This window comes from Panonychus citri, unplaced genomic scaffold (genome assembly GCF_014898815.1).
Source record: "Panonychus citri isolate SS breed McGregor unplaced genomic scaffold, ASM1489881v1 Contig00111, whole genome shotgun sequence".
NCBI classification, from domain to species: Eukaryota; Metazoa; Arthropoda; class Arachnida; order Trombidiformes; family Tetranychidae; genus Panonychus; species Panonychus citri.
Genome location: NW_026515516.1, coordinates 943,165 through 968,503, shown reverse-complemented (window position 1 = coordinate 968,503; position 25,339 = coordinate 943,165). Strand labels below are relative to the sequence as shown.

Sequence of the window (25,339 nt, the reverse complement as noted above, 5' to 3'; positions counted from 1 at the left end):
TTAAATTATCAATTGACAATTAATGCTAATATCAATCATCATCGATATTGATTAATGGTTAGATTTCCAACAATCTATCAAATCTAATTCGTTCATTATACTTGAGAAATTATTATTGTTGTTATTTAATATTCAATTGTAATCAAATCTTGATCACAACTTGTTGGTTTTAATTGTCTAATCATATTATTGGAATCTGATTATTGTGAATACATTGTACTTAGTTAAGTTATCTCTTGATTGTTTAATTAAACAACAACAACGATTATTAATTCTGGTGGTCACCCATTCAGATTAATTGTAATTCTTCGTGTGATAATTAAATTGTTTCTCTAATTGTTTGGATCAATCATTTAATGGAAATGATTAATGTTCTTTAATTGTTATTAATATTTAGTTTCTTTGTATTAATTGGAATAATAGTAATCGAAACTTTTAATAGATTTTCGATTAATTATTATTTATTGTCTCTGGAATAGATTAATGATAAGAGTTTTTATTGTTAAATGAAGAGGATTAAGTAACAATTAGCAAAGTTAATTTGGCAAAATATCAAAATATGATTGTTTTATTGTTATAATACTGTTACATTAGATGGCAAGTTTTGTAATTTGTTGTTTTAATTTTCATTGAAATTGATATTCTGAGGAAGAGGAAGTGGAAACAGAGGTGGAAAATTAGTATTATCTTAATTAGACAACAGGGTAAGAGGCTTGAGTGGCAACACCACAGAGATTTTTGCCTCGGGCCATTCGGAAGAAACCCTTTTCACCCCAACCTGATCCCCATGAGTTCTTGATGATCCAGAAGTCCTTCTTATCGGTACCATAACCAACAGCGGTAACACCATGATTAAGGCTTTTAGCGTCTGAGGAACAGAGGAAACCAATATCGAAAATACCACCACTGAGAAGAGGAAAATGATACAAGTTAATTGTTTTCTGATGATACAACTAATCGATAGTATATTCTAATTTCTGGTTACTTACGAGTAAAGTTGAAGGAAGAGTGAAGCATCAATTGCAACGGAAGTTGGTTGTTGGGCAACAGCACTGGCTAAAGCAGCTTCGTCACCACTGGCAACATCAGCGTATGAGGTGATGGTGGCACCAACTTTACTGGCATCAAATGAACATGAACCGTCTTTACCCTTGTATGGATAAGAATCTTCGGTATCAATACCCTTGTTTGAGATGACATAGTCAAAAGCGTTATCCATTAAACCACCATTACAACCTTCATCTTGGCTTCGATCACAGTCGACAAGATTTTGTTCACTGAGGGAAACAAGTTTACCATTCTTGAGGAAATTGGCACCTTCGATGGCTGCACAAGCTGAGAAAGCCCAACATGATCCACATGAACCTTGATCTTTAACACCAGTAACGGCTCCCTTGTCTCTCCAGTCAACGGAGGTTGGAACATCTTTAGCGGCAAGATGATTGTGTAAAAGTGGAGCTGGTTTCTTGGCTTCACCCTTGTAGGTCAAGTATCGGGCTGAGAATTCATCGAAAGTCTAAGCAATAGAAAAGAAGAGAAAAATAAACACCAAAAGAATGGAAAACGAAATGAAAACCAACGAATTAGACTTACCAAGTCAGCGAATTTGTTGACACCAAGAGTAAATGAGAATTCACCATTGGCAGCCTTTGAGTTGTGTTCCTTGATGAAGGCGAAATTTTTAGAGAAAACTTCAAATCGATGAGCTTCTTCAGCTTTATCATCGTAAACGATACTGTGATTTGCCTGGAGAAAAGTAAAAGAAAAACATAAACATTAAAGGAAATTGATATAAACAAACGAGAAAAAAAGAGAAAATCTATCGGATATAAAATCGATGCCAGAATTTTGGCAAATTATTCCACAGAGAATAATTTACTAATCTAGGCCAGTTGAACTAAATTAACTAAAAGAAAAGAATAAAAAAAGAGAAACAATTAACTTACTTTGAAAGCTTCAAAATGTTGTTTCAATTCATTAACTGAAACAGCTAATCCATAGGAAAGAGCAACAAGAGTTGCCAAGACTGCAAATCGCAACATGATTCAAGATTATCGGATTGTTTATGGTGGTTTGTTGTTAACAGAATAAATCACAATTAACTAATTACTTCAAGGATCAACAATGAACGTATTTAAATACTCAAATGAAATCACAATCAAAATAGAGAGAGAGAGATCAATGTAAACAGATTAACAGGGATACAAAGATAACATTGAAACGGTAATAAGAGCAAAGAGTAAACTGAAACTCAGGATAAAGATTAGAAAACCATTGTCATGATTCATCATCCATATTAATTGTAATTTCACATATCAGATGATGATAAGAGGAATTAATTAATTACACATTCTTCCTCATGATGACAATCATTTTAAACACAATTTAACTGAGAAAACAATAGAGATGAACAAAAACAAAATGGTTACCAGGAACATTGGAAAAAAACACCAACTTGTAACCCGAAAGACAAAAAGATAAACCCAAATGAGTACACAATTAAATCCTAATCACAGAACAATAATCAACAATCACAAAAAAAGAAGAAGAGATTTAGAACAAAATTGAAAATAAGAAAACATCTCAACCTGGATGAGATTAAGACAGAAGAGTAAATAAAAAGGATTAGCTTACCTTTAATCTTTTCCTTTCATCCGCTAACATTTGGATTTGTTTACTTTCCATTTCAGATGATTTTCCAAGCAAAAGAAATTGATTATCGTTCCAGTTTCCATGATAATCTTAGACCATAAACACCTAAATTTTTGCCTCACCAACTAAAGAGAGAAAATTTTCTAGTTCATTTTTGTTTTCGAACAAAAAATAAATTCTATTCTTTTTTTCAATTTTTTCTATTCTCTTTTCAATTTCGCTCCAACTAACATCTTATTGGCTTGAAGGTCTACACTCAAGCGGCAACAAGATTACTGTTTATTTTGTTTTGTTCACCACAAAAAGAATCAACTAAATTGGGACAACTGAGAGAGAGAATAACAGTAATTTAAATAATCTTCTTCACAATTGTTAATCTTCTTCTTGATTAGTGTGTTTGTCTTTCCACCAATTAATTAAATTGCCAATTTAACCAAAACAACTGAATGAATTGATCTCTTCTCGCCTTCTTAATAACCATTAATAAGGATGTGATGTTTTTGTTTTTCTCTCTCTCTCTAATTATCTTCGAGGTGTTAATTGTTTCCATCACAATTTAAACTCAATCAACATGATGATTGATTTTTGATCAAATTGTTTCATGTAGTTAATAAGCTTCATACCAAAGGTATTTAGAATTTCACTTTTTCTATTCTATTCTATTCTATTGTTTTGTTTTGTTATTCTATTTTTCTATTTTCTCTCTTCTCTCTCCATCTTTTTTTTTATTCAGTTTTTTTTATCTTGTCATCTCTTCCCACCCACATACACACACTCACATCTTTTTGTATCATTTTCAGGTTTTCTAAATTGATCCTGTTATATCCTCCCTTCTTTAACCATATTAGATGTTTATAATTATTTGGATTAGACAGTTTAACAACCCAAACAAATCATCGTTCTTGTTGGTGTGACCATTATGTAAATCGGATGACGGAGAGAGGAGAGAGAAAGAGATATTTTGTTTTAGTGGAAGATAATCTAATCTTTTTTACCTTTTTCTTGATTTCTCTTTGTTATCTGTTTGTTTTTTCCAGGATTAATCTTCTCTATTTTTTATCAGAAAGATATTATATATTCCAAGATAAAATACCGGTAAAATGTTAAGTGATTACAACGATTCATCTGTCAACAGTATGAACCGAAACACCAACGCCAATGGTTTTAGTGAAAAAGATTATGATGAAATTGATGATGATGGCGATGATTATGCTACACCAAGTGCACAAAATCGTGAACTCTCTCGATCCCGTTTAACTTTGGATAAGATAATTGGTGAAGGACAATTTGGTGATGTTTACCGTGGCACATATCGTACCCTTGACGATTCACTTTTAGCTGTGGCGGTGAAAACATGTAAACCAGAATCGGAAAAGATTATGGGTGAAAGTTTCCTCGAAGAGGCTTACATAATGAAACAATTTGATCATAAACATATCATCCAATTAATTGGAATATGTTCACAATCACCATACTGGATTATCATGGAATTGGCCAGACATGGTGAACTCAGAGCCTTCCTTCAAAATAATAAAGATCACCTTGAACTGACACGCCTTATAATGTATTCTCATCAACTGTCAACCGCCTTGTCTTATCTTGAGAGTAAAAAGTTTGTCCATCGTGATATTGCCGCTAGAAATGTTCTCGTCTCTTCTTGGGATTGCGTTAAACTTGCCGATTTTGGACTTTCACGAATTCTCCAAGAAGATTCTTGTTATTATAAAGCATCTAAAGGAAAATTACCCATTAAATGGATGGCACCAGAATCGATCAACTTTCGCAGGTTTACCGTTGCATCTGATGTTTGGATGTTTGGTGTTTGTGTCTGGGAGATTCTTATGCTTGGTGTTAAACCTTTCCAAGGTGTTAAAAATAGTGAAGTTATTCATAAAATTGAAAACGGTGAACGTTTACCTTTACCACCTTATTGTCCACCTCGACTTTACAGTTTATTGTGTCAGTGTTGGTCTTATGGTCCATCAAAGCGGCCAACATTCCGAGAGATTCGTCAAATTTTATTGGAAATATTTGAAGAGGAAAAATCTCAATCATCACCATCATCATCATTCTCAGGTGAACCCTTTTCAAGTTTAACCCGTCGAGGTTTAGATAAACATTGGAGGGAAAACGCAATTTCATCATCACCATCAAATTACTGTTCAAATGATGATCCACCTCGAATACCAATTAAAAGATATACCGATAGAATCAATTCCACCTCTTCCTCCCTTCCACCTATTCCACCCTTAGCACCATCGACATACATTGTGGCCACAAGTCCCGAAGTATTAGCAAAGCTAATGAACGACAATGAGCACAGTATTCCACCCGCTTGGGCCTACACCGCGCCCGCTTCACCTTCCAACACCTATGCCATTGAACCAGCTCATCTTGAGGGACAGGTTTGTTGTAATTTGAGCTAATTAACACTTGATAAAATCTAATCAAACACACTGAGGTTACTTTCATTTTGTCTCATTCTTTATATAATCCAATTGTTAATTTATTAACCATTGAGCTAATTAACTAACTAAACGATTTCTTTTCTTTTGATTTCTTTCAATAGCAACAACAGGAATCAATTGTTGAAGGTAAACGTGAACAAATTGAATCTAAATTAAAGCGACAACTCAAAGAATCGGAAGAGGACTCAAGATGGCTTCAACAAGAGGAACGTGAAATGTTTGCTGCAATAAGTCAACCACAACAACGACACTCAATTAGTGATATGAGTGCTAAAAATTCATGTTATGAACCACTGTCACCAACAAGTAGTATTGGTTCATTTCATTCACTTGATCTTTCAAATCCTGATTATAGTAGTGAGTAGTTTTTTCCTGCTCGATTGAATTGAACTTGTTAATTGATTATTTTTTTTCATACTCTTAATTTTGTTTACACTTTTTTTTCCAGGTCTTTCCTTAACTCACACTAAAAGGAAACCAATTGAAACCAAATCATCATCATCTCTGGGAACCAGTCCATCACCAAGTGTTGGCTCGGTTACACTTCCTCAACCCACCGCTGAATTGGATCGAAGTGAAGATCTAGTCTATCGATTTACCACCAATGTGGTTTATTCTGTTCGCAATTTACTCCAAGGTGTCCAAGAAAGTCGAGTAATTAACTATACTGATCTCGTTAAAGCTGTTGGTCTCGAGCTTAGAGGTTTACTAGCATCGGTTGATGATTTAATTGTAACCCTACCCCTCTGGTCACATCGAGAAATTGAAATGGCTCATAAAGTTTTATCCAAAGATATGGGAGCTCTAATCGAGGCAATGAAAAATGCTCAAAAGTACAGTCGAACAACCGTTGAAAGGGAATATCGAAGAGTAATGTTACAATCGGCTCATGATTTAGTCGTGGATGCTAAAAATCTATTGGACACTGTTGATTCAGTTCGATTAAAGATCTCGTTAGGCTCTTTCAATGGCGAATCAACAATTAACCCAAATTAACATTAATTCATTGAACTAATGTCAACAAACATATTACATCGTAACAAAGATCATGCTGCATGATTAACTTTATCATCATTCTCATCATCATCATCATTCACAATTTGATGGCAGCAATTTAAATTGATTGGATCACATTTTTTTCTGCATCTTCTCATGATTTAACAATTTAAGAAAAATCTATTCACCAGTTTCTTGTATTAATCGATGATTAAATCAAGTGACAGTAATTTTTTTTTAATTATCTCTTCACTTTTTGCCTTGTAACCACTTCTTATAATCAATATCAAGATGATACAATAGACCAAAAATGTTAATTGTTGATTAGAGTAAACTGGTTAATCTAGTTTATAGTTAATCACCTTTGTTACATATGATTTATCATGATAATCACTTTGTTGATGATTTCAGTTATTTACACTTACAATTTAATTACCAAATCATGGCAAAGATGAAGTTAATTTCATGATTATAATAAGTGATTTAATTAATTCCACCCATTTTTTTGTTCAATCTTAAATTTCGTCTATTAAAATCCTCTATTATCATCAACTAATTGTCGTCAGAATAAAAATAATGAGCATAAACAATTTGATGAAGTTCATTGACTAAAGACAATTAGCTGATTACCTTTAATTATCCAGGAAGAAAATATTTCTAAATAAATTATAATTATTACTACAATTAAGTTGATCAATAGTTAACTTTATGTATTAATATTAATACAAATATAGAGTTGATTTAATGGTCAATACTTTTTTTTCTGATTAACTTTGAAAAGGGTCATCGGTTCAAGGTCAATCAATTTCTTACCCATTGAGTGGTCATCAAGTATTTAATTACAATTAAACTTGAATCAATTACGTAAATGGAGTAACTATTATCAATTTGATTAATTCACCTTTGATTCTGAGTTAAATTGATTCAAGAACAAACTTAATAACTAATTTACCTGTCAAATATTATCAATTGATTGTTATTATAATAATATTTACACTACTTAATTGATCACAATTAAGATTAATATCTTTTCATGGAAACAGTTGAATCAATTAATTGTTTAGATTCTGAAACAATCTAATCAACAATGTCACCAAATAAACATCAATCTCATGTGGATATTCAAAGTTTAGCAAAGTTAATTTTCTCGATACAATCAGTTAATTGTATCCAATTGGCCAAGAAAATTACAATTTAAATTGTTGATTACATTAGATTGTCCATTGAGAATTGAAATAAACTATTATTATATTGATAAGCTTACAGAATTGATGATGATAATAATTATTCATTTCGATTAGCCAATCTTGAGATTGTCACCAACTGACCATTAATATTGATGAAACTTTCATCAGATTTTCATGATACTTATCCTGAATTTCCTGTGAGATTTCATACCTGAGTATGCAAATCTAATCCATCATGTATTGGATGACATTCTCAATAACCTCTAATAACATTTATCATAACCTGAAGCTTTTAAACTTGAATGTGAAATATTAAATTTCCTCTTTAATAAATTAAGTTGATCACCATGAAAGGATAAACATAATCATGTTTATCCAAGGATATTCAATATTAATATCAAACTGATGAAGGGGGGAAAAGTTCTGATCGTCTTCATGAATAATATTGTGTGTACAGTGTTTCCTTTTTTTGAAAAAAGATATTAATAATTTCCTGAATCCTGAATGAAAATTACATGATACTCTGATGAAAATGGGTGAAAATAATATCATCATCATCATCATGATTTATTATATTACATGAGATCTAATTTGATGAGGAAAAAGTATCGATATCAATTAATTTTAGTAATTGATGATTATAAAAAATTGTGATATTTTATATTGAAAGATTATCTTAGTTGATTCAATTGAAATCTCTCAGGTAAACAACGATAACATCTAATTCATTTCATCAATTCAAATCTCCATAGAAATCAATTTAATCGTCTTCTCGTTAGATACTATGTTTAAATTGCTTCTTTGACGATTGATCTGTTTCTAAATTGTTGTTGTTTTTATGCTTTGCAAATGATTAAATTTGATTTTTAGATTGTAACTTCTACTGGGAATTTATCATAATAATAGTATTAATAATATTCCAATGTAGAGGAAAGAGTTAATCAAGAAGATGAACAAACAAAATTCAGGTAATTTCAAGTTGATTGAGTTTTCTATTGAAAATATTGATCTTTTCTCATTTTAACCTGAGTTTCTATTGGAACAGCCGCAAATCATGATGATAAAGAAGATAACAAATAGTAAACGATAGGGGAAAAGTTCGAGAGAGAGAGAGAGTCACAATCTCTCTCATGAATTTTACCTGAGACTCATTTCATTATCACCGATTCTGATTCTGAACCATTGAAACTATTGTCATAAGAAATTAACTCTTTACTAATTGTGATTAATTTACTTCTCATTCATATCCAAACGACAATAAACTGTCATTGATTTGATTGTTAATTTCTTAGTTACTTTAATTGTGTCTTCTTACAGCTACGAGTTAATTATTTTTCACTCACTTAAATTGTTGATTAGATTTTAGTGTTTTCATCAATATGATGATTTAGCCTGAAAATTGGTCTTGTTTTGTTTTATAACAATTTAACAGCAATTTAAATTATGATTGTGTTTATAATTTTATCTTGTGTTTATAGTTGACTAATTATTATAATTTTGAATGAAAAAAAACAATCAAATGGAAATTAAATTGTTAACAATAACATCAATTCAATTGTTAATAATTGTGCTTAATTTTATTACTCTCATTGAAACAATCAACACACCATTCAAATTAAATCAACAGTATTACTATCAACAAGATGAGCACTTTAAAAAAGCTCAATTACAAAGACATTCAAAGCAACAACAACAACAATTAAACATTGAACCAGAAGCACAACAATTAGTTGATCAACAACACGAAGAACAACAATTTTATCTAAATGGACAATCAACAACTGAATCAATAGAAAATCTAATTGAACAGCAACAATTAAGAGAGAGACAAATTGTACTAATACAAGAGAGACAACGTCAACAACAAGAGCAACTCCAACAATTAGGAGTCCATCTTGTTTGTGACACTCATTTATGCTCATCATCAACCGGTGTATTCGGTGGGTTCGGAGGTGGTAACGGTGGTGGTGGTGGTAGAAATGGAGGTTCAAGTGAAAGTAGTGAAGATTATGTTGATACAAAGAACGATCTAAATAATAATGTCAATGTTAATGCTCCTAATCAGAGGTTTCGATCGGCCTTAACGGGTTCGAGTTCTAGTGAAACATCGTTGGCACTCGAGGTGAAACAGTGTAGTTGTAATCAATCGTGTACCAAGTATGGTGATTGTTGCCTCGATTCGGTTTCGTCGAAAGTTTCTCTCGATAAAAAGTTCCACGGTGGATTTAAGAGTGACAGCCCTTGGCGCCATTGGCAGTGTACTACACTTCGTATATTGACCCATTCGATTCATATATTGACCATTGGTGGTTGTTCAAGATTCTGGCCTCGTAAACCTGGTGACTCGATACAAGAAAAGTGTGAAGAAGTTGGTTCGGGTTTGGTTGATGAAGATCCTTTCCTTTCGGTGCCAATCTATTCACTTCGAACTAAACAAAATTATCGTAACCTTTATTGTGCCGTTTGTAATTACGATGCCGCTTATGCGTCAACCTGGGAAACTTTTACCATGTGCGTTAAAAATGATTCGCAGGGCCGATGCTCCAAGTCTTTTGTTTACTTTGAAAAGCCTCAAGGAGTTGACCTGCACGAGTGTTATCCATCCGATTACGATTCGTGTCCCAATAGTTTATCAATCATGAGTGAAGAGGTAATCAAATGTGGACTTTATTATGCTCCCGTTAAACTGGCCACTGGATTAACGGCTAAAAATGAATGGTGTGCGAGCTGTAATAATGTAACCATTGTGGGTTCCGTTTGTCCGGAGACAAGGCCAACTTATGAGAGACCACCGATTAACCTTCATGGTTCTGGTAGACATTTCTCACTTCCGGTTATTCTTGACATTGATTTTACCACCGGAGGATTAATTGTTGGTACACAGGAACGATGTCCACCCAATAATGTTTACGATCCATGGAAACGCGCTTGTAGAGTGGTCACTTGCGATAGAGACTCTCAACTGGAAGGTGACCAATGTGTACCAAATTCCGATGTTCACACTGACGGAACATCGCTCACCTTTCATGTTTGTCCAAAGATTAGTTTCAATCCGGAAGAGTATGTTATCTATTCCAATGGTACCGTTTATATAACCTCACGAGATAAACAGATCGAACCAGGTCACTATCGTATCGATATATCAACCCAAAAGTTGTCGATTTGTGCCCATTCACATGTTATACTGATCGGAAAGTTCAGTTCAACCCACGATTATTTATCCAACATCGGCACTTCCATATCGATAATATCTCTTTGCATTAAGATTGTCCTATTCTTTTGCGTACCACAACCCCGACGAACGGCAAACATTGTAATACTTTTCCTTTGTATTTCTCTTCTTTTGGCTCAATCGCTTTTCCTTTTCGGTATAACTTTAACCTCGAATCCACTTTTCTGTTCAATAATCGGCATCGGGATCCATTATTTGTACTTGGCCTCATTCTTCTGGATGAATGTTCTCTCATACGATATTTTCTGTACCTTCTCAATGGACTTGCGACTTGTCCCTCAGGGTAAAATCTCATCAAGCCGACAAATCATTTGCTATTCATTTTATGGTATGTTCACTCCCCTACTGGTCATTTTAGCCTCCACCCTAACTGACCAGTTTGCCCGTTCATCAATATTTGCACCAAACTATGGCCATGAAATTTGCTGGGTCTCCAATCGATTGGCACTTTTAGTCTTCTTTGCAATGCCAGTCGCCATCTTGCTTATAATTAACGCAGGTAAGAACAATTAACCTTTTCCTCTGTCATTTCAACCAAAATCAACCTCCAAACAATCAGTAAATCACTAAAAAAAAGGTAATAAACCAAATGACAAAACAACAAGTTGAAAAATTGAACAACAATTGAAATCGCTAAATTGTCACATTTTAAATTGATCACATCCTCTTAATGTTTAATCAGCTTCGTATTAATTATCCAGTTTACTTTTGTACCATGAGAAAGTGAAATTATTTACAATTTAAATTGTCAACCTGATTGTTATCACTTATGAGTATCAGTCATAAAGATACAAGTGAATTAGTTGAAAATGATAATTAAACAGTTGAAAAGTTTTTTCTTCCTTTAAACAGCAATTAACATTTAAGAGCATTACCAAGTTCATGATAATAAAGTGATAATAATAAATAGATTGACAATACTGACCATGTGTTGACTGTTAATGTCCATCGGCTTGGTGGACACTCACAAAAACAATGGTCAGTATTGATAATCGCCGACAGAATATAATCTTGAAAATGACCAAAATCTCAAAGTAAACAGAGAAAAGCTCATTAGGTAAACAATAACAGGCAAACCTTTACCTTTCGCCTCACAACTTAATCCAATAAAACATTAATCCATTTTAATTGTTATCCCAAATCGATGAGCTTAATTGTAAATCCAATCAATCATTTCCTTAATCCATCAGCCTTAAAATCAATTATTATTTTCACCTAGAAAAACATAAAGTTAGCAAACTCTTTTAATTTTCAATCTTCATTATCGACAATTAACTCAATTACCAATTTCTCTGATTAAATTAAATTACCAATAATATTTACCTTGAGAACTTAATCAACAACAATTAACTTTAATTTTCTTTGGGAAAGGGTAACGAGCGCCATCTGTTTGGAATAGAAGAAACTTTTTTTTCTCTATTAACTTAATTGTTGATTTAATTAAGTTTCTTTTTCTAATTTAATTTTTTTGTTTTCTTTTTCCAAATCTACTTAGAGAGTTAATTAAGTCTTTTAATCTGTTAATTGTTTTCTTTTTCATCTTGATTGAATATTAATCCAGTTGTTTAGGCGATTAATTTTCTTCATTATGTTTTGTTTTGAATTTTGATTTTCTATCAACTCGATTAAGCCTCTTAAATTGTGATTAATTTTTATCCGATTAAATTAAAAGTAAATCACAGAGAGATATTGAATATATATATTATATTTGTATTGATCATTTAATAAATCATATCTTTTTGTATCTTAATTACATTTCAATTTGTTTTTTTTGTGGGTTTGCAACAGGCTTGAGATGATTAAACCAGTTTGTTGATTGTTTGTTGATTGTTGTATTAATAGTTATTTAAACTGTAATTTTGTTTTTCTTGTTGTCTCTTAATCAATTCAAAAAGCGATATCAAATTTCAAATTTAATTATAGTATCAAAAGGTTTAATCTCAATCTTGCTTTTGAGACTCAATCATGAAATTATAATCTGATGTTTGTTGTTGAAAATGATGGTGATGGTGATGATGGTGAAGATGAAGATGATTAGTTGATAATCTAAATCATTTAAGAAAAAGATCAACTAATTATCATCTGTATGTATATATATATTCAATATTAAAGATGATGATGATGATGGTGATGATTTTGTCTTGAAAAAAAAACAACAAATGATTTGTGATCAGGTAAATGTACAAATATTGATTGGGGGTTGCTATTGGTTTTGGTGATTGATTTGGGTGGTGATTAGAAAGCCAATCCATTAGATTAGTTGTTAATTGTTGATAATTAAAAACTTTTATAAATTCTTTTGTCTTTTGTCATATTATTTCGATTGTGTGTTACTTGGACGGTTTGGTTGGACGGAAACGTTGAATAGTTTTCTTTGCATTCACTGCAACTCGAATTAATAAGATCTCGAAAATCGGTAAACTGGCCCGGGAAAATGTCGCTATCCGACGAAAGACATTCATCATCTATACCAAACTTTTCCTCATCATGGGTTTAACCTGGATCTTTGGTTTCATCGCCGCTTATGCCAAAAATTCATTCCTCTGGTCGCTTTTCATTGTTTTCAACAGTCTTCAAGGTTTCTACATTTTGATTGCATTTACCGATATCAAATGGGGTAACCTTCGTAATTTAATCAACTGTCCACTCCATCGGAAGACCACATCAAGTTCATCTATTGCCACAGCGACGACCATCTCAACGGAACAATAATTATAAAAAGAGAGAGAGAGAGAGAAAGAGGGAGATGATGAAAGGACAAGGAACACACATCACGAAAATCGAGAACGGAAACGGAAAACAATCACAAAAGGCCAACAATAAATCAACATTGAAGAAAACAATCTCATCTCATTGATAAAATATTATCCATATTATATAACGTGTGTCACATTTTTCTGTGTCCAGTTTTTGTTTGTGTCTCTTTTAATTTTGAAAGCATTTCATTGTTAATAATATAAATTTTGTCGTTTTTGTCCCCAACTCGATCATTTTGAAAAAGGTCCGTGGTGTTTATGTCAAAATGTCTTTATAATATCAACACGAACTCTTTTTCTTAATTTTCATTTTCTTCCTCATCTTCTTATGTTTGTTTTTTAGATACAAATCACAAAGGTGACCTTTACAACACCGTCAAAATGATGGGGATTATGATGATGGTCATGAGGTGAGTGATGAGAAGAATGATGATTAAGATGATGATTATGGTGAACAAGGTGAAGATTGTTGGGATGATGAAGTGATTGTTGTTGTTGCTGCTGTTGATGAACAAGATGATGATTGGTAACAATTGAATTGGTTGGAGGTTTACCAGTGACAACTAATCCTCCACCTCCAATTGAATGTTGTTGTTGTTGTTGTTTTGTAGATAATCATGATTATCCTCTGAAGGCATTGATGGTGATGGTGATGTTGTTGTCGATATTGTTTGAGGTGTGATTGTTAATACTGGACCAAACAGTTTTGTAATGGATGGACCAAAAAGATCCGTAGCATGGTCAATTAAATAAGTAATCAAATTCGGTACTAATTTAGATATCACCTGAAACCATACAAAAGTAAGAAAAAAAGAAGAAAAAAAAATCGAAATCGTTAAAAATAAATTGCAAATTAAATGTTAATGTTAAATAATATATAGAATATATTGAAATAATAAATAAGAAGAAAAAAGTTGATTCACTTTTTCTTATCATTTTCTTTTGATCATTTGGTTTGCATTTCCCTTTTTCTGATCTTATTTTCTGATTGAGAAAAATATCGGTAAAAAGAAATGATCTTTTCTTACCTCACACCGTTTAACGGAGATTTCGCTATCATCGGCCAGTAGACTTGGTGCTATGCAAACGGCCAAATTGTTTGAGCTCATCATATTTTGATCTGATTGTTGTGCGATGTGCCACAAAACACAGATAAAATACTTTAATAGAATTAAATTTTCGGCCTTCAATTTAACCAAAAGCTGCTTAATTCGAATTAATTTCTCCAATTCATTGTCACAATTTAAACTAATCACTGACATCCAATCATCTAGATACTTTTTCTCCAATAAACCATCAGGTAAACTACGAATTAATTCCTTAAATACTGAGGCAATTGCAGTAACCGGATAATCATCTAGATCCATGTTTGGATTTTCTTCCAATTTAATTTTAAGCTCACGACAAATTCGAGTATTTGCCGATTTACGGAAAATTCCCACTGTAGAAGGTCCTTTAATATAAAGTTGTTTAAGTAGGTTAATTACCGGTGGAACCAAAGTGACCTGATCTTTACATAGGACACTCATTTCGGGACCGAATAATTTTCTCAGGCAAATCTTTGAGGTAGAAGATGGCGAAGAAGAGGAAGAAGAGTTTGGTGAAGAAGATGAAGATGACCACGATGAAGAAGAGGAAGAAGATGAGGAAGAAGATGACGATGAAGAAGAAGATGATGAAGAAGATGAAGATGAAGGTGATGCAGATAATGAATTATAACAATTGGGCGCCAGGCTTATTGGACTTGTTGAACCATCTAAAGTATCCGATGATTCTGAGCATTTAGAGGAGACACTTTTCCTAAAAGGCCAATTGATTGTTTTCCTACGACCTTTTTTCACCTTCTTACCAGTGTCAAGGTTAACAGGGGTTGTTGTTGTTGTTGTTGTATTACCATTAATGGCAGAGGTAATATTATTATTAACACTTTTACTGTTATTGTTGAGATGATTAATATTATTATTGTTATTACTTATGGTATTATTGTTGTTAATATTATTTGCCAGAGTAATTGAAATATTATTGTTGTAAGTGTTACTCTTATTGGTTGCTGTTGGTGTTGTGGCCGTTGAATTTTTTGAATGGCTATTGTTGTAATTAATCACGTTATTATGTACACAGGTATACATTTTTCGTCTCAATAGGAAAGAGTAGCTCTCTTTTACCATACTTTTACTTGCTTCCTTCCATTGACAGAGATCCATGTAGTCAGAGTTTTCGGTATTTGTAGATGAAACCAAACAACCAAGATACTTGTCATGCTGTGTAATACGATCCAACTAATTAATATAATCAAAAGAACAAATAACCAATCAGTTTACATTTGGAAATATTTAAAAACACAACAGAGAAAGAGAGAGAGAGAGATATTAGAGAAACACTCAGGTTTACATGATGAAGAGAAGAAAAAAAATCCACAAGAATATTAATAGAAATTCAATTATATTATCAACTATAGACACATTGGAAACACACTAATCCACAAACGCTACGTTAACCCAAACAGGAGATTGAAATAAATGAAAGGAAAAAGAGAAAAGCAAAAAGTTGAAGCGAATTTTTGTTCTTTTCCAATCAGCGCCATCTATCGGTGGAAAACGAAAGCTCTTCTTATGAATTTTTGAAGTTCTATTCTATTGTTGCTCCAATCACAATAATCTCAACAACTTTTCAACAACCGGTTTTTAGGTTTCAGTTAATGATTTAATTTGAGCAATTTAAATGGATGAAAATAAATTATCATCTTCCGAGTCTTTCTTATCCTCTCTATTTCTCTTTCTCTTTCTCTCTATGAATCAGGTAAAAGCGACTGAATATCATTTAGAGAGAGGGAGAAGTTCAGAATCTTTTTCTAGATTAGAGAAAATTGTGATTTTCTTTTAGCTTTTTCGAAAGCGAAAAAAAAAGTTTTCAGATTAACAAGTTGACAGTTTTTTTCTCTTTCATCTCTTTTTTTCTTCTTCTTCTTCTTAAATAATAATATTTCTCTTTCATCATCATCATCATCATAATCATAGACTTGAGCATCATCGTCAATTCATCATGATGAATGAAAAGCTTCTTAAAGAAAAACAAAATTGAATAGAAACTTTTTTTTCTTCATCTTCTTCTTCTTATAAAAGCCGATTTTGAGTAAAATGATGAGATGAGGAAGATGGAGAAGATGAAAGATGAAGATGAAGATACAATTAAGCATCTTTACATCATTTTCTACCTTAATCTGAATCCCTGTTAATAACCAATAATAATAATGATGATGATTAGCTTAGTGATAGTTTTCTTGTTTATTTTTCACTTGCCTTATTCTTATCATTAAATTAAAGGTAAGGGTCATCACCATTTGACCCTTGGTCATTGATGAGGAAAGAAACAACAACAACAACAACATCAATATCAAGTTCAACATGATCATCATTTGATTATTATTGTTGGTGGTTAATGGTCAAAGTTAATACAGTTTATGAATTAACTGACATTTTCCCATCAACAGGTAAGTTTCTAGTTCAATCAAATACGAAAATATTAGTTTATCATTATTGAATAACTAATACACACCAGGAGCACCTTGATTAACAATCAACATGAATTTTGATTTTCATTTTGATTTTCTGATTAATCACAATCAACAAAGTTGACTGTTAAACTAATACATTTTATGGAGCAAGAAAAAAAATTGATAAAAAGTAACTTTGATCACCAGAAAAAAAAACAAATTGAAAACGTAAACAAAGTTAACTGATAATTTAATCAGAATCATGGTTTTGATAAATCACAACATGATTAACATGATGATTCTGATTGTGAATATTTGATTGTAAGGATAACAATTTAATCCGAGACGTGAAGTAAATGTTAATAATAATTCATTTCTTCATGTTGATCATCAATTTCATGATAAACTTGAATTAAATTGTGAAAAATATTGAAAAGATAATCAATTTGAAATGAATAACAATGAAAACGATCAGTACAATCGGTTAAAAAACAACAATTAAATGAGTGAAATAAATCAAATCACAATTAAAACAAAAACTGTGAACAAAAGAAAAACAAAATGATCAACTAATCATATAATTAGCGTATTATTATTTATAATTAACTATTATTATCTCTTGATTATTAATATAATAAATATCCAAATATGAAGAGTGACCCTTTCCAATTGTAAGGTTAAGAGCATAATTTAAGGTGAAAATTGTTGTTTGTTTTTACCTGAGAGAGAGAGAGAGAGAGTTGATGATAATCATCATTATCATCATCTTCATCTTCATCTTGATCATCCTCATCTTTTTTTACTTTTTCCTTCCTTAATCTTTCATCATCATAATCATCTTTTAATATCAACCTACAATTTGAGCATCCGATGAATTGAGTTGGTGCTTAAGGGGGTGGAAGAGGCATCTTCATGATTAACATGATGGTGATGATGAGGAGGAAGGTGAGATGAGATGAGTGAGCTAAAGAGAGTAATAATTTACTGATGATAATGATACTTTCAATTATTATTGTTTAATAATAACGATAATTATGATTTAGGAATGAAAATTTTAATCATTCCAAATTGCTCCAAGTAATCAAGAGATAGAGAGAGAGAGAGAGAGAGATGAAAGTTACTATTAATAAACAATATTGAACAATTTAGAAACTTTTGTTTTTAAATCAATAAACTGTTACCACTTTTAATTTTTACTATACAATTGAATTAAATTAAATTAAATTTAGTTAAAGTGAAACTTAAGGCTGTAAATCAATTGTTTTAAATTTAAATTGTAATAAATTTGATTATAAAAAAAGTTTTTTTTTTCTTCATCATCATCAACATAATTTTAGACTAAGGTAAATAACATGATGATGATGGTGATGATGATGATGATGATGATAATTGATTAGATTGATTTTTAATTTAAGAAAAAGTAACAATTGCAATTAAATACATCATCATCATTATCCGAGTTATTAAATGATAATGATTAGTTAATCGTGATTGTTGTTGATGAGTTGAGAATGAAAAGTTTTTCAACCCTCATCATCATTACGATTAAGGTACGAAAAGGTAAAGGTAAATTGGGTAAACGCTTTAGTTTGGCTAGACTGCTTAGGGAAAAGTGGGTGGGGTGGGAGGGGTTGATGGCGAAAAGTGAATTTCTCGTGAAAAGCACAGTTATTATTGTGGAAAAGGATGGCGATAATGATGGCGAAGAGAAGATGAGGATGGTGATGAGGATGGCGAAAAGGAAAACTCGTTTTCTTTGTTTTCCTTTTCTGTTTTGTTTCTTTATATTTCTCAGGTAAATTTTCAATTCTCTTTTTCTTTTTCCTTCTTTTTACTTTTTTTCTTTCTTACTGGACACATGATAGATGGTCAAGTTTCAGGTGAAGGTGGTAAAAAAGGGCTAAAGCCCCTCCCTTGGCGACAAATACACTCTCATTTGAATAGATGGTAAAAATTTTCCAGGTAAAAGTTTCTTCTTCTTCCTCATCTTCTTTTCTTTCTGGACAAGTAAACAGATAATACAAGAGAGATGACCAGTTGGAATGATGCTGAGAGATGGACACCAGTGAATGATATATAAATAAAACAATCTTTTGACAAAGAGACACATTTATATTTATGTGTCCACCTTGAATCGGACAATGGTCAGTAAAAATAGAGAGAGAGAAAAGATTGACCCAAAGTAGAAGCGAAACAAAACAAAACAGTAGCAATACTACAACAGAAACAAAGGGGAAAAAAGTACAAAACAAAATGAGAATAAAAAAAACTGGACACACTGACCAACAGAGTTAATGTTAAACTCTCACTCTATTAACATATCATATAAATGTAATCAATTGACTTGCGAGAGAGACCAGCAAATTTATGCTGACAAAGTTTCAGGTAAATTGTCAAAATGGCAAGTGAATCAATCAAATGGAATGATGAAGAAAAAGCCAAAGTAACTTGAAGATGACCAATGGTCATTGACAGTAACAAATAACCATGAAATGGACAGTGAACATAATCCAATTTTTCATCAAGAAAAAAAAGGAAAAGTTTTCAAAAACATAAACTACAAAAACGATAATGAACTTTTAACTTGAAAATCTATTGGTGTCCATCAATTCCTGTAACCATTTGAATGTTGTGGTCAGTTTCAACTTGTACCTAGTATCTTAATCTGCCCAAGGCTATTTTTTACCTTTACCTTTATAAGATTTTGTTTTTGCAACAACAACAAAAAAATAACATTGACTTGTTATCCCTGATTGCAATTGCAATGGTAATAATAATAATACCAATCACTGCTAATCACTATAACAACGGTGTTGCAAATTGCTGATCTAGTGTTTGCAAACCATTGATGATGATGATGATGATGAGGATGATGATGAGGATGATAACAAAAACACCCTTGACCTAATCACATAGAAAAATCCTAATAACAAATGATTGAAACTTGAAATGCAACTTTGCTTTTAATCATCATCATCATCATCAAACAATTATCATTGATCAACCCAATGATCAACATAAGGGATGGATATAAAGAGAGAAACGTTAATCTTTACAATCAATTTTAATTTAGTTTTCAACAAACCCTATTGTTATAATCATGATAACAATCAAAGGTTGATGATGTTATGATTACTTGTCATTAAAGAAAAATGATTAAACAAGAAAAACTTTCATCTACTAACATTAAACTTGAGTAGGTTAACAATCAATGGTTGAGAGAAAAGCAATTACAATCAAAAAATCGTAATCATTGATGGTTAGTTAATTAAAAATAGGATAGACTTGGAATATGATAGACCAAAGGGATAGAGTTAATTGTAAATTGGTTAATTATTATTACAATTTAACTCAAACCATAAATCAATGGGAAATAATTATTATCATATTCAAGTGAATTAACAACAGTAAAAACGTAAAAGTTGATTAGAGTTAATTATTTACTCTCTCTCTCTCTCTCTATTTCTCGCCCAAACAATTTAACATGATTTATATAATAAAAAAAGAAAAGGTAATCAACTGATTGATTGTTGATTGAAAAATCGTCAAGATGATTATTGAAACATGAAGATAAATCGTAAATTGTTAAAATGTTGATTAACACTGTGGTTTAAATTGTTTGCTTTTAGTATTTATTATTGATATGAACAAGAAAAAACCTCTTCAACTTCAGTGGGTTCAAATTCACCACCGCCACAACCTCATCCACCTCCTCCTCCTCCCTTACCTGAGCCTCTTTCCACCCCGCTGAGAGACTAAGTTATTTATGTTATACCCCATGGGGAGGTGACAAGTTTTCAACTAGCTACTGTTTAACCTTTATCGTTATCATCCTCATCCTCATCTTCATCTTCATCCTCATCCTTTTCATCATAATCATCATCTTATACCATTAATATCATAACATTGACATTCAAACCTATTGGATTATAAATCAACCCATTAAAAGAAAGCAGCAAAACTAAACCAAACTTGAATCTCAGCGAAAAGAGTTAATTGTTTATAACAATTTAAACTGAATTAACTTTAACTTTTTACTCTTATTATTTTGGTGATTTACAATCAAAATTAATTGTTTCGTGTAACTTATTAACCTTTAACACTTTAATTACTTTACTAATTGTTGTGACAAGTTAAATTTTTATCGATTCTTTTACTATTACTTTGATTAAACAATTTAATACTAATTGCTGACATTTATTGTGCACAATTAATGATCACCATTTTTAATTGTTTTGATTGATTCGTTGATTAGTTTTGTGTTGATGAAGGTAAAAAAATATTATCATTTATTTTGATACGATTTTTGTTTTGATATTTGTCCGTCTTGACCTGGTCAAAACTGACCTCAGGCTAACGGTTCATATGAATTATGAAATTCAAACTAGTCATAGTAATCAAATCAAATGGAAATAAATTTTAAATTATTAATGAATGATTAATAAAACAGTTAAATGTTGATTGTTGTTAAACAAATTGTTATTTAAACAACATTCAAATTATTAAATTGTTGAGGTTTTCAAGTTTCAACAATTATAATTATAACTAAATGATAATTTTTTTTCACCTTTCATTTGATTTGAATGTTGAATTTAATTTAATTTAATTTAATTTAATTCTCAATGTTCAAGGCCTCAACATGATGGTGATGATGATAAATGAATTTTCAACAAATACTCAATTTGAACTGAATTAATTTGATCCGGAAATGAATCTAATTCTGATGATGAAGATTATGATATTGATGATGATGATAATTATGATGATCAAGTTTAATTTGCAAGATGAAAGGTTAACTATTCAAATTTTTTTTCTTCTTCTTCTTGTTTTTCTGATCTTGCAAATTAACCAATTGCAAAAACTTCATCAGATTAATTCATCAGATTACATGATGATGAAGATAATAAAATGTATGTTCCTTGCTGTTAAATCAATGAATAAGCTTAGATAATGAATTTATCATCTCTACTGATACTTATTCATCATCATCAACAGGTAAATATATGTACAGAGATGATGAATATAATATATAATATATCTTGGAGAGTCTTGGTGTCATCTTCATCATCTTATATTTTTCTCTCTCATCATTTTATCATCCAGTATCATCCAAATACTTGTATCTCTCATTCGTGATCCTCTGATTTTGATCAGGAAAAGGAAGTGATGAGTTAACAACATTTAATATCAAAATGTCAAATCAAGGATGAAATTGAAATATTAATCTTCTCAGTTTATCCTTCATTGATCCTAATCCTCATCCTCATCCTCTTACATATGATATTTTTTTTACCTCATCTCCATTAAGATGAAAATAACAATGTAACTGTAAACTGATATTTATGTTTACTCAGTTACCTTTTCATCATCATCTTACACCTTCACTTGATCCTTGAGGTTTACCTTTCAATTTCACCTCTCTCTCTCTCTCTCTCTCTCTCTCTCTCTCTCTCTCTCTCTCTCTCACCATAAGCTCAACGATGCAAAGCAATAATTCAAGTTCCGTCTTCATAAATCATCCTCATCACCAACACCTCATCATCCTCCTCTTCATTCACTACGGTAAAAAAAAACCACCACAAAAACAAGTACAGGAAACAAAAGTAACGGTAAATCAACATCCGATGAAAAACAACAACAACAGATCTGCCTGAAAACCCAATCATTTATTTACCTTGATGATTGTTGCTGTTGATGGTTAACAGGTAACAATTGATGTTGATTATAATAATTACATAATAACTACAATTTAATTTATATATATATCAGGTGAGTCTACACTCGAGGTACGTTTTCCAGGCCAAAAAGTTACCACCGGACATGTTACCGGACTTTGACTATTAGGCAGGTAGATTTATAAATAATAACCTTTACCTGGACAATTATTATGTATTGAGAATAGTCAACAAACCTTATCTAATAGTAATTGAGTAATTGATGAAGATCAATTGTAATTATCATATATATTGATTGCAATTAACTTTCCATTGATTTGGTTGATGATCATGATGACCCAATAAACAATTAAAATATTACGATTTGTTTATTATCAATATTATTATATTATTTTTTTTTAGGTGAAACTAATCAACAGGTTGATTTGGTTTTTTTCGGGATTAAAGTAAAAGTTAATGAAGTAAAGATTAGGATAAAGATTAAGATTAAGACTGAAGATGATTAAGAAATTGATGTCATCCTGATAAAAGGTAATTATTTTCATCTCTATCACTGATAATGATTAATTATCATCGGCAATCAATCAATGGGACCATCTTCATATGTTAATTGTAAATCAATCTAATTTTAGTCGCTGATAATTTATCAACTATTAACAATTAAGCAAATGTTTCAATTTCATTATGATATTTGAATCTTTATGTTTAATTAACTATTACTTTTGACTTTTAATCTTTAATTGTTATTGATAATTTATCACAATTTAAAAGGGTATTGATTGAAATCATCACAATCATTATCATGGTTGATTAGTTTTACTTAATTTTTATCATTGTTTTTTTAATTGTTTAACACGTAAAAGTAAACAATTAAAACTTTGATTAACTTGATTGATTTAAAGCTATTTTTAATCCAGTTCATTGAAGATTAGGTTCAATTACACAATCAACTAATTTCCGTTATCTGTTATTGAACTTAAATTGATCCTCATCATTATAAAAAAATGATTTTTAATCAAAATTTTAAATCAGCAAAAAAAATCGACTAATTAATCAAGTTTAATCTAGTGAAAGTTAATTAGTTAATTAATTGAGAGGAAATTTGTTTGTTGTTTTTTCCTTGATTATTATTATCATCATATGATAATAATATTTTTAAGGGATGATTATGATTAATAAAAGATGAAGATGATGGAGATGATGATGATTATGATAGAGGAAGATTGTGTCAGCACATTCATCTTATCATCATTGATGATAAGTGCTCTAGATGATGATGGAAGATATTACCTGTCAAATTACATTGAGATTTTCATTGAATGTTGAACTTTTGGTTAGAAAATGAAACATAATATGATGATGATAATTACGATTATGGTTATGATTATAATTCTTATTACATGATAATGATTATTTTGAATTCTCTCTCTCTCTCTCTCTCTCTCTCTCTCTCTGAATGATGATTAAATCAAGATGATTATAATAATACATGTGTATTAATTGAATGATGAGTTGAGAAAATTGTTTTGCTGTTCTAGGAAGAAATGGAAAAGCCAAGAAAAAGATGAGGAAGAGAAATTAGAAAAGTTTATCTTTAGTTTCTAATGATTATCATGCCAAAGGATGAAACTATTATAATAAATGATGAAAAGAAAGGGTAAGAGTGAGTAGGAAATGCAAAAGAATATGCAAAAGGTTGAAGATTTGCACGTTCTCTTTGAAGAAATTGAGAGAGAAGATAATGAAAAGGTGATGATGAAGATGAAGATGATAATGATATGGGGCAAGAAAGAAAGAAAGAGAAACAAGATTGATAAAGAAAGAAATGAATGATGAGGATAAAGATGATTTCTCTTTTTTTCCATCTTCAAGCATTTCCTTTAATTTTGTTAATTCTCAAAAAGGTATTACAATTGATTAACCTTTTGATGGAGATAAAACTATTCTCTTTAATCTTCATCTCTCTCTCTTCTTCCTCATCAGTTATATACAATGTCAGAGTGAGAGTGTTGTTTTCATGGTTCTTTTTATTTTCCATGAAGAAGGAAAAAAAAATAAAAGGGTTGATTCAATTTCATTGGTATTTCATACCTTTGGGCTTAATCTTATGAAAGAAAACTACATGATGAAGGATGATGATGATGGAGATGATGATGGAGACGATGAGGGATGATAAGATGTTCATCCCAAATTGCAGGAGTGCATCAATAATATAACACATTGAAGATAAAAATCTAACCTCTAACCTTATGAATGATGATGAAGGATAAATTGAATGCGAAACGCAAAAAATATCAAAATATTTGACGATGTTACAACTCAGTATGATGAAGATAAGGATGATAAAGAAAGAGAAGATGAAAAAGAAACCATGTTTTTTATTCAATCTTTTTCTTTCATCTTTGCTCTTACTTTTAATCTATCCTTAGTATCTCATTATGATGATGATGATGATCATCATCATCAAAGGCAAATCTGTTGTGGATAAATCAATGGACGTTGATGGATGTAAACAAAATTTTCTTTCTCTTTCCTCATCATCATCATCATCATCATCGTCATCATCAACATCCATATAAAGCAAAGGCAAAAAGGCGGGAAGTGTTAGAAAAATGTTTTTTCATGTTGATGAAAATTTATCTCCATCATGATGATGAAGTGATGAGGATGAAAATTAGTGAGAAAAGTAAAAGTGATGTAGGTTGATGTTGTATTACCAGGAAGCTTAAGCAACACTGAATGGGCAATCAATGGGTTGATTGTAATATTATGATTAGCACAATCAATGACTATCAATCACTTAATTGTATAAAATTAAGCGATTTGAAATGAGACACAACCACACACATTACAAGATAAACAGATGAGGAAATGATGATG

At 31.1% G+C, this 25,339-nt stretch overlaps 4 protein-coding genes across 7 annotated transcripts in view; 2 read left to right on the top strand and 2 right to left on the bottom strand.

The window, feature by feature from the left end:
- Positions 1–536: 536 nt before the first annotated feature.
- Positions 537–2,120, bottom strand: LOC128389878 (procathepsin L-like). Its single transcript, XM_053349525.1, has 4 exons — positions 1,947–2,120; positions 1,594–1,746; positions 990–1,516; positions 537–906 (listed from the first exon to the last, which is right to left on the bottom strand). The coding sequence occupies exons 1-4, from the start codon at positions 2,040–2,042 to the stop codon at positions 693–695; spliced, it is 990 nt and encodes a 329-aa protein (XP_053205500.1). The 5' UTR covers positions 2,043–2,120; the 3' UTR covers positions 537–692.
- Positions 2,121–2,718: 598 nt separating this feature from the next.
- On the top strand, positions 2,719–6,706 carry LOC128389874 (focal adhesion kinase 1-like). Of its 3 annotated transcripts, none has more exons than XM_053349519.1 (4): positions 2,719–3,280; positions 3,690–5,057; positions 5,222–5,477; positions 5,569–6,706. In XM_053349519.1, the coding sequence occupies exons 2-4, from the start codon at positions 3,753–3,755 to the stop codon at positions 6,114–6,116; spliced, it is 2,109 nt and encodes a 702-aa protein (XP_053205494.1). In that variant the 5' UTR covers positions 2,719–3,280; positions 3,690–3,752; the 3' UTR covers positions 6,117–6,706. The 3 variants fall into 3 exon arrangements, with proteins under 3 accessions (XP_053205494.1, XP_053205492.1, XP_053205495.1); XM_053349517.1 differs by having other exon boundaries at positions 3,453–5,057; XM_053349520.1 differs by having other exon boundaries at positions 3,386–5,057.
- A 2,033-nt stretch (positions 6,707–8,739) lies between these two features.
- LOC128389960 (uncharacterized) lies at positions 8,740–13,812 on the top strand. The gene is made up of 2 exons (XM_053349618.1): positions 8,740–11,037; positions 12,904–13,812. The coding sequence occupies exons 1-2, from the start codon at positions 8,805–8,807 to the stop codon at positions 13,245–13,247; spliced, it is 2,577 nt and encodes an 858-aa protein (XP_053205593.1). The 5' UTR covers positions 8,740–8,804; the 3' UTR covers positions 13,248–13,812.
- The window catches only part of LOC128389872 (uncharacterized protein DDB_G0273453/DDB_G0273565-like), a 67,870-nt gene continuing 55,973 nt past the window's right edge, over positions 13,443–25,339 (bottom strand). For both annotated transcript variants that reach the window (XM_053349514.1, XM_053349515.1), the window contains 2 exons: positions 14,320–15,570; positions 13,443–14,076 (listed from right to left, as the gene is read on the bottom strand). In XM_053349514.1, the coding sequence (XP_053205489.1) occupies positions 13,855–14,076; positions 14,320–15,570 (1,473 nt within the window). In that variant the 3' untranslated portion in view covers positions 13,443–13,854. The remainder of the gene's footprint in view (positions 14,077–14,319; positions 15,571–25,339) is intronic.